Source organism: Haplochromis burtoni, unplaced genomic scaffold, assembly GCF_018398535.1.
Source record: "Haplochromis burtoni strain Fernald_Lab_line unplaced genomic scaffold, NCSU_Asbu1 Contig_255, whole genome shotgun sequence".
NCBI classification, from domain to species: domain Eukaryota; kingdom Metazoa; phylum Chordata; class Actinopteri; order Cichliformes; family Cichlidae; genus Haplochromis; species Haplochromis burtoni.
In genome coordinates, this window is record NW_024582616.1 from 401,953 (window position 1) to 412,679 (window position 10,727).

The 10,727-nt window shown below is 40.0% G+C and overlaps 1 protein-coding gene across 8 annotated transcripts in view; it reads right to left on the bottom strand.

Annotated features, from left to right (window-relative positions):
- LOC102301272 (chloride channel protein 2) overlaps positions 1-10,374 on the bottom strand; it is a 177,711-nt gene extending 167,337 nt beyond the window's left edge. For 2 of the 8 annotated variants that reach the window (XM_014338738.2, XM_042227328.1), the window contains exon 1: positions 8,649-10,374. In XM_014338738.2, coding sequence (XP_014194224.1) covers positions 8,649-8,699 — 51 coding nt within the window. In that variant the 5' untranslated portion in view covers positions 8,700-10,374. The remainder of the gene's footprint in view (positions 1-8,648) is intronic. The other 6 variants (XM_014338739.2, XM_042227329.1, XM_014338740.2 and 3 more) reach the window with 4 other exon arrangements.
- Between the last annotated feature and the right edge of the window lie 353 nt (positions 10,375-10,727).

Below are 10,727 nucleotides of genomic sequence, written 5' to 3' on the forward strand. Positions count from 1 at the left end.
ATTCCTTTCTACTTCACAAACTGAGAACGTGTGAAACAGATATCTGTGGAGACACTCATATAAACAGAAATGCTTACATTTTTTCCCCTTGAAAAGCATAAGTGCTGATATGGGTGTAAACAGTAAACACTGGTTCTTTGGATGCAATCTGATGTTATAGGTAGAGCAGGGCGATATGACCACAAATATTTATCACGATATACATTTGAAAATTTGCGATAACGATATAACTGACAATATAATTGACACTAGACAAAATACTTTACAACTCCACAACTTTATTAGTGCAAAAAAAACCAAACATCTATGTATTTTCACTTAAACAAGCAGCTGTTTTTTTATGTGCATTAAAGTTATATAAAAATGTAACAGTGCAAATGCAAATTCCTTGCTGACAGTTTAACCAAAAGGCATTTCCAGTGGAAATTGGCCGACATATCCTCAGCATAACCATTTATAATATCCACAAAACTTAAAAAGAGGTTACACACACACACACACACACACACACGTAATACTATGTTGAAGCACAGTATCACTCCGCGAGGCTCCTGCCTACGATAGCCGTAATGCTCCGACAATGTGCTCCATGTACCACATAAAATCGTTTTGAGGTCAGTAAACACAACCAGAATTCAAACATAAGGCACACGGGATTATAAGGGGCACTGTCGATTTTCAGAAAAATCAAAGGATTGATTTTAAGTGTGCCGTATTTTCCAAAACAAACCAACAAAAAAACAAAAACAAAAACACGGTAATAACAACGGCCCCGCTAGCATGCTCTACCAAAAATAGTGCTTTGTTGAGTATCTGATGGACAAAAGCTAAACCAGTTCCACACCACTGAAGTTGCAGCATTTTTACAAACCAATTTTGGTTCATCCGTTTCATTCAACGATCCCCTTTCACCCTTCTCATTCTCCGCCATTGCTTATGAAAACAAAAGGCACTGTGCATGCGCGTTTTACCCATATTCTATCGCGATATTTCATTTTCTTATCGTTGTTCAACATTATACCGGTATCACTGTGAACGGTATGATATGGCCCAGCCCTAGTTATAGGTCAAGAAAGTAAAAATTTGTTTTTACTGTGACATCATCACATTTTATTTCTTCCTTCTTTTAAGATAAAGAAGTAGTTTAATTACCCTTTACCACAATCTACTATATGTATGCACCCCATTTACTTTTGTTGCGTTCCAGTTGACTTGGATATTTTGTGAGCAAGGCCCATCATTCGGCTTTTGTGACTGACAGCGTTTTCAGACAGAATTTAACAGTCAAAGTAAGGAAACATTTAGCCATCTGCTACAATTCCTAAAATGATCAATATTACAACAGTTTAAAAAAAAAAAAAAAAAAAAAATGAATAGACAATATCAGTTCAACTTGAAAACAACCAGCCTTCAAACCAGTTACAGCTGCATTTCAATCACAACTCCAAGTAAATGATTTGGCAGACTTTTATAGTGGATGCCCTTTCTGAGACAACCTCCCAAAAAGATTTCCCTTGTCCCAGTCTAAAAGTCAGGGATCTTTCACTTGTTAGGCACATGTGTAAACCAATATCCAACACCAAAATAGTACATTAAAGTACTAAAGAAGTGAATTCCTTCAGTGGGCTGGTTTCAGTCATTATGCAAATGTATGTTTATAAGAATGAGGAAACCTGCAGTCAGCTGAGACTGAAGAAGTCACTTGGATGAGCGACGAAACGTTTCTCCCACAAAACGCTATGTCCAGATGAACAGAATCAAGTTTTGGAGATTTACTTTCCTGGATGATTGAGAATGCATCAAGAAGCTAAATTAAATATTTCTACTACTGTTGAACAGTAGATTTTTTTGCCACAACTTGCACTGCGCAGTCTAAAGCACAGCATCACACACCGATCTGTTGTGCTCCACATCATGATTGTCATCTTTCTTCCGGCTGTGCACTCCCACTGTCCTTTATTACCACTTTATCGCCATTAAGTGCATTATCAGGTTACACCAAGTGACTGACAAAATCCATCCATCCATTCTTTTCCTATTATCCATTTCAGGGTTGCGGGGGGCTGTAGCCCAGCTGTCTTAGGGCGAGATGCGGGATACACCCTGGACAGGTCACCAGTCTGACGCAGTGACTGACAAAATTGTACAGTTAATTTAAACATGATGAATTCCTCTCTTTTTTACCTGCACAGGTTTTAAAACATAACTAATTTTTAACAAGAAGCGCTCCAGCAGAGCAAACCTCTACCAAGACAGCTCAGTAAAAATTAGATGCAGGTAGCATAACAGAGGTTTACTTTGATTACACGAACATGATGTAGGAGTTGGTCATGGATAATAGGTATTGATTTGGACATTAATAACTTGAGCTTATTATATAATATTACACGACAGTATATTTCTCACTAAGTAGGCAGCTCATTCTCTCTCTTGACAATACTTTCTTTGAGGATATAACACATCTTGAGGTCATCTTGAAAGAAAGACAAATGTGAAATATAAAAGTGAGATCACTAAGTTCACGTGGACACAAAACAACATTGTGATATTTAGAATCCCCATAGATCATAGGTGTCAAACTCTGGCCCGCGGGCCAAATTTGGCCCGCAGCCTAATTACATTTGGCCCGCGAAGCCATACCAAATTACTATTAGAGCTGGCCTACTGGTATTATACAGCTAATATATATATATTGTTTAGTATTAAGCTTTGCTTGTTCCATATTCAGTTTTTCAGCAAAACGTGTTTGAGTCCATAAGAAAAGCTTTATTCTTATATCTGGAAGAATAAATCTATTTCAATAAATATTAACGTTAGCCCGCGACTTTGTTCCAGTTTTGAATTTTGGCCCACTGTGTGAGTTTGACACCCCTGCCATAGATCATTCCCTATATGCCCATATGTCGTCAGTACAAACAATAGCAGTCAGAAATATAGTTTTAAATAGTTCTATATAGCATTATTCCTTTTACCTCTCCTTCAGGGTCAACAGCTTGATCTGAAGGTCAAAAGCCAAATGTTTCAAATAATATTTACATTTTTTTATACTGTACACACTATATGGTGACAATACTTATCCTTAGTCAGGTACTCGAACCACCTCAACTGGCTCCTTTCAATGTGGAGGAGCAGCGGCTCTACTCTGAGCCTCTCCCGGGTGGCTGAACTATCTCAACCCATCTCTAAGGGAGAGGCCAGCCACCCTTTGGAGGAAGCTCATTTCTGCCGCTTGTATCCGCGATCTCGTTCTTTCGGTCACTACCCACAGCTTGTGACCATAGGTGAGGGTAGGGACGTAGATCAACCGGTAAATTGACAGCTTCGCTTTTACACTCAACTCCCTCTTCACCACGACGGACCAGTACAGCACAGCATCCGCATCCACAGCAATCCGTCTGTCGATCTCCCGCTGCCTTCTCCCATCTCTTGTGAACAAGACCCCAATAAACCCTACCTCTGCAAGCCTGCACACACACAGACACTATTACAGGCCAACACAGTTAAAAGGTATGTAGTGCAGCACCATAGCAAAACTCAAGGTTTCCTAATTGCTTTTGGCTAGAGAACTGTTCCTGTCATCTTATTACAGCCAGTTTCATACCACTCTTTGCAGTCAAGTGAATGTGCTTTGTGTTTTATATTTGTTATCCATTCTTTTTTCTTTTTTTAAATTGACATCACCTCGTTGAGAGTTTCTAATCAGCTCTGCTGTATCTCCCGTATTTGCCTAAGATCTGTTTTTGATCTCTTCTCTGATCCATATTTGTTAAGGACTCAAGAGGAGTAAGAAAAAAAGAAAAAAAAAATTGTGTGGCACTAATCACAAGACACGCCTCAACACTAAAAACTGCCTCATCCTTTTAATCTAATGGCCTATCGAGCACATCCCAGCTTTTGTTTTACCTAAAAAGGCCCGGCCTCCATTTGTCCTGGCCTGTGAAGTGATTGCCAAATGCACCGTTACTACGTGTGGTTTCATCATTAACAGGTTTAAGAACTTTGCTTTTCTGAAACCATCCTCAAGAGCCCTCAACACCAAGAGGCAAATCCATCACAACTGTTTGTGAAAGAGTAAATACAGGTGGACACATCAGTTTATGAAAGAGAAAAAAAACTAAATGCTTGATCTCTTGTGACAGAAAGAAAACTTGTTAGAGGCTTTTGAAGCTTATCTGCAGTTAGAGCCAGCTTAGGTTATGCAAACAGCCCTTTCTGCATACAGTCAAAAGCAGGGGGTCAAGTAGCTCTTGACCGGTCTGCAAAAAGAAAAAAAGAAGAAGAAAAAACTTCACCCACAAGGCATAATGAAGCAGAGAGAGATCCAGTGAAGGGAAATTTCCACTATGAATGCTGGGAAGCAAGCTTCAAACAAAAAATTACCACAGTGAGGCGACAGACGCAAGGTTACAAATGATTCTGTGTCACAGCAAGACAAATGGACACAACCCACAGAGCCACCCCACAAACACAGGGAAATATGGACTCGCAAATTATGAAGTCTCCATACTTCTTTAGCTGACACTTTCACTTCCTCATCGCCTTCGGTCAGTATAATAATGGAAGCACATTCCCAATCAGAAGACCTGCTGTCACAAAATACGCCTGCCCGTAACTTGCCTTCCAATGAAACAGTCTGACTGAAATAAGGTTCCAGCATTGCCTTTGTGTCATCCTGCATCACCATAGACGAGCACAATCAGTGACCATCTTTAACTCTGTATTCGCTTGTTGTCCTATCACTCATTTCTGAATTACTGAACATGCACGCCCAACAACCACACTGATACGGGTTCTGGAATAGCTGGTCGTAAGCCTCCACACATACCATGTCACACTGTAATAGCAAGCCATCAAAGCCAGTGAGTGAGATAAAAGGGCAAAGGTGGTGATCAGCTGGCTGTCCACAATGTTAGGACTCTAACGTCTAACAATGCCACACCTTTATACACTACACAATTTACTCAGTCATTTAGTGGGGAAAGTTGCCCATTCAGTGGTGCCAATTCCACATTAAGAGATGCTGAAAACTTTCTTCAACACTAGAATATCAGGGTGAGAAGCAGCGTCTTCCAGTCAGACTTTACCAGAATCAGTACAGGAGTGTACCCGTCAAACATTTTATAATAGGTCACGCTCCAATATGAACATCTTTGACACTCTACAGAAAATGTATCTTTAAAGTTTCCTGCTTTATGTTAGTTTGTAGTCAATCCATCTCTGGACTCTAAGCCAGCGCTACCCTTAGCTTTCATAGCCTCTAAGCTAAGCCTCTGCTGATTTCATTATTTTCATCTAATAGTAAAAATACATGATCCAATGCATAGAAGTCTCATTGGTATGTGGACAGTGTCTTTTTTTTGGACTAAAAAAAATAAATTTAAAAAAAAAAAAAAGCAACGTTTTGATAAAAGCAGTGTTATTGGGAACATTTTTCTTTAGAAGAAGAAGAGTTTTTCATCTGTTTTTTTCTGGCCCCTGATTGTTCTTTGAAGACTTCGCAATCTTGAAAAGCAGAAAAGTAGTAAATAGACAACATATCTGATAGCGTAGGGTTAAGGTTAGAAATATTTAAGTCTCAGGGGGTTCATTTTTTTTTAATGAATAAATAACATACTTGTTAGCATCTTGCAATTATCATAATGCAACGTGATGGAATCTCTTGTTGTCACCAACTCCCTTTAAAACTCTAATTTAAACTCCAGATTGCAACAGAGACACTTTCCATTATGTCCTTTGTTCAGGGTTATTTTTGGAATCTTTATAGCTGCAGGAGGCATTACAACACTTTCCGTAACTTTATTAGCATTCCTCGTGACGAGTAATCCAACTGTTTTAGCGCCTCCAAAGAAGCTCGCGTGTCGTGTGCACTCCGTGTTTGGCACCAGTGTGATCGTTCTGTTAATTATTACATGTTCGCACAGTTTTGCAAATAAATTGGAGCAACACCGACAAACAGGATTTCACTTTATTGCTTATGATAGCGGTCGCCACGGCAAATGTCATAAATATCAGCCTGTGACATCTGATAGGCTACTCACACCACTGTACAAGACCTATTAAAACCTTACGTTTGAGCTTAAAAAAAAAAAAGAAAAGCCAAACCCTTAAAATGCTATCAAACAGTTTTGTTACAACTTCTTGGAAGAAGAAGTCTTTAACATTTGCTCAGTTATTTATTCTCTTGCTCATTTCAAAAATGATTTGCTAATGTTAGCCTTGCAATTGACAGTTATGAAGGTCAAAAATATTACTTCTTGACTGAAGGTGTCATTTGCTGATAATTCGTGCAACAAAAGATGTGCGTATGCTTACGTAACTTTATACACTAGATTCACACCATGTACCATTCAAACACGCGCAAATGTAACTTTATGTTCTTGAAGAAACAGCCGAAAATCAGCTACACGCACAAACTGACGTGTTAGTCTGATGTTAGCCGACAATATGTTGAGGCTGCTTTTCTGCCAGTGTTTCTGTACAGCCAGCCTTTCAGCCTTCCTAACAGCCAAACTACACTGGCCTCTTTGAGCATCCACTGCCCACAACAAAACCCACACAACCACCACGACTGCCAATATTGCACAAAGACACCATGTTACTACAACCCACGGCGAGGGGATGGGGGCAGAGAGAGAACTCATTTATGATAAAAGAGGTTATTCGCACACTGGAGCTATTTTTATTTGATTCCATTTCACAATTTTTGTTCCTGTAACAATCTTCTATATGCTGTGAAGTAAGCCGAGATTAACAAAGGAAGTAGTCTGAACACGTTTTTTCTTCCTCCCTCTTTCTTTCCGAGAGCTGAAGGAACGGGCACGAGACCCTGCCAGGGTGACAGAGCGTCCAGTGCTGAATCAGCGGGTCGCAAGTTGTGTAATCACACACACACACACACACACACACACACACACACACACACACACACTGTGTGTCACACACACACACACACACACACACACACACACACACACACACTAGCAGAGGCAGGGTGGACAGGGCCGAGTGTGTCTGTGTGTGCGTGTTTGTGCAAACGAAACTTCAAGAAAAAAGAAACAGAGGCCCAAACAAGTGTTACAGTTGTGGCTCCTCTTAATTTAAAGCCTCAGTGCCGCTGAATGGATCCAGTTGGCCTATAAGACTAGTCTCTTCAAACAGCCAATTCTTTAGGCTTGACCAAAGTTTTGTTTTTGTCAGGAAAAGTGCACACGCACACACACGCGCACACACACGAGGGGGACTCTCAGCTTAAAGCCTGCCCTGTAACCATTCTGAGGGATGTGCTCAAATTTACCAATTAAAATCCCTCACTTAGTCCTCTTATGGAGTGGGAACCTACAGGCCCTGATCTCTATTCATTTGAGGCCCTGTGGCATTAAAATGTGTGGGAGCCCCCTGCTGTTTAAATCAGGTCTAAAAGCAGTCATCCAAAGCTGCATGAAGACTTTCTAGGACTTCTGACAACTGCTTGTGTAATGTGTAATAAAAAAAAATAAAAATAAAAAATAAAAAAATAAAAAAGCAAGATAAAGAAGATGGCCTACGATAACAATGGTGAGCCAGATGTGGGTGCTGCACGAGACACTTGCACAGCTGCCAGTTGCATCACAACGTTGCTTCTGCACCCAAGCCGCTAATCAACGATGAATTGATCCATTGTCTGATGCTGGTGGTTGTATACACATCCAGTGCTCCTGACACTACCAGTAATCCCTATGACATGTGCATGTTTACCCAAACTATCTAACAGGCATTTAATTTATTCGTCAAATGGCGCTTGCATTGTAGCAATTTAAATCTTGACAAAACGCTGTCCAGCAAGATTAATTTACTTATTGGCAGTCAGATATGCACTGCAAAATTTACATTTAGCTAATAAAGCATCTAATAGTACGGTTGCGTTCATCGGTTGGAAATGCAGTACTGTTTGATGCAAACTGGTATAATTTGTATGCCGAATTAATAAACTCACTTACACATTAAAACTGCAATTAAGTAAGTAACCTCTTATGTGGTATTATGACAATACAGACGACTCTTACGGCCAGATTATTTTTTTAACAGTGGAGTTTGGCTGAACTCTTGCGTGGGTGTTATCGGCTGCTACCTATTGACAGAGCCAAATCCAGATGTTCGGACAAACACCTTTACTTCCAGAGCTACAGCGAAGCCGCAAGCCGGAGAAATTCAGTGTGTGGTGTTCACCAGTTTAGGAATTAGCTCATGTTAATTCACAAGAATACATGACTTGCAATTACGGAATTAAGGACACATTAGCCCGACACAGCAGGCTTCCGACACCGCAAACCTCGACCATTCACGTGAGAACACCCGGAGGTTGAACTTCGTTTAAAATGTGACAATTTATACTTAAAACGTGTGTTTTCTACCGCATACACACTCCACAAGAAATTTCCACAGTCACATAGGCACACCGTTGAATTCGGCACGTACATACTGCCCCACACTTCATTCATCTCTATTCCAGCTTTTGGCCACACTTGGCTCACACGTTGCTCTTTATCGTTGTCTCCAACAGTTTAACGAGCAAAAAGGGGCACACGGTGGCTTCTCCGCCAACCCAAGAGAAGTGGACGCACTGTCGAACAAGGGAACAAAGTTCAGAGTGGTGACAAGCGAAGACTTACAAGAGTTTGTTCATACTGCAGCGCCCGCTGATCTGACCCGTCTCCTGCCATGGTTCAGCTCACGGTTTTCAGGTCGCCAAGTGAAAGGAAAAGCCGACAGCGCTATTGTGTTCTCACTGATTAAAGCATTAGATTTACTGTAGTTTCTGTTAAGGAGTTCACAAACGGAACTCTAAGTAAAGACTGTGAACTGGTTACAGTAAGTTCCTTCATTTTATAGCCTCAAGTTCTCAACAAGATAGAAGGCTGAGGCGGAGCTTTTGCTAGTTTAAGTGGGAGGTGTCAGTCAAGCCAGAAGGAACCTTTCGGTTGTTCATAGTTTTTCTTTTGCCTTTAATCCTTTATTTTCTTTAGATAAAAATTAAAACCAAAACAAAACAGTCTAGTTTAGTATATATGCTTGTGTTGTTGTTGTTGTTGTGTATGTAATCAGGGAATTCATTAAAGGTTAAATAATATGAATGATTAAAGCCTTCTGAGCTGGTCCAAGCTTCTTCAGGACCAAAAAACAAAGGACAATCAATCTAACCGTGTTCATAAGGAACGGTGCTGCAGTCATATGGTAGAGCTCCTAATGACTCCTCATCTCACAGCAAACATTTAGACGTATAACAGGAAATGCACAGGTTAAAGTGTGCCCCACTGTGTTTGAATGCACAATAACAGAGCCCTGGTACTGAACAAAATGTAACAATTTTTAATGTTAGAAATAGAAATGTCTGCATTTCGGTGGGGGGGACAAAGCTCTTTTGAGTTAAGCATTCAATTGTGCTCTGAAAAAAATAACTCGGTGTAGGAATGCACAGTTTTATGCTCACAAATCACAATGGGCATTTTCAAAATTACTGAGGTTAAATCAGTGAATGACACAGGCGGCCTGAAACACAGTATGTGTGAAATGTTCTCTTTGGTGTCATATCTCTTTACTAAATAGTGAAATCTATATCTCATTGTAGCTATTTATTTCTGCATTAAGCTAGCTGCTACAAACACAATGCACCAGTGATAGGACAGGTGTTCTACAAGGAATACAATCTCTGAAATATCTCTGAAACATCTTTTTTTTTCTTTCTTTTTTTAAGTATGATTAATGCAAGTTTTTCCCTGACATGACCCAATCTTTAAAGGTTGCTTAAACCCTGATGTATCGCATCGCAGAGATGTCAGCTAAAGTTAAAACATTGTCAGGCTGTATTCTCATGTAATATGAACTGGAACCACATCGAGTCCAGAATTTGTACCCAATTCGCGTTAGCCTTTAGTTACAAGACCAGAGATGATGCAGTTTAGAAGCATTAGGTTAGGTAGAAATCTTCTGTTAGGAAGTAAATAATTTTAAAAGTACATAGAAGTATGTAATCCTGGTTGGGGTGGACAACTACACTTAATGTTTTTGGTAAAATGCTACAACCTTGTGGTGAAAGTTTCCATTTAAATGTATTTGATGAGCTCAATGGCAAATAACTGTCCTTGGACTTTTTATCACTATTATTGTCATTATTATTTTATAGTATTGTTCTGTTTATTTATATCCTGCTGCTAAACTAATTTCCCCTTGTGGGACAATAAAGAAATTGAATTGAATTGAATTGAATATAATATTTTTACTACAGTATTTGAGGCTTTAGTGAAGTATTATACCATAATTATACCAGCTGACCTGTCAATACTGACCACCAACAAGCTACACTGTGTGAAGTATTCATTGAAATTCCATGTGCCTTAATATACCCTGTTATGGTAGTCCATCTAACTCACAGGTGTCGAACTCCAGGCCTCGAGGGCCGGTGTCCTGCAGGTTTTAAATGTGTCCTTGATCCAACACAGCTGATTCAAATGGCTAAATGACCTCCTCAACATCTCTTGAAGTTCTCCAGAGGCCTGGTAATGAACTAGTCATTTGATTCAGGTGTGCTGACCCAGGGTGAGCTCTAAAACCTGCAGGACACCGGCCCTCGAGGCCTGGAGTTCGACACCCCTGATCTAACTGATGCATTTCAATCTGTTTTAAGGGATGAAAGATATGACATTTTCACAAAGCTACACTGCCAGCGAGAGTAAAATTTGGAGCAGTTCATT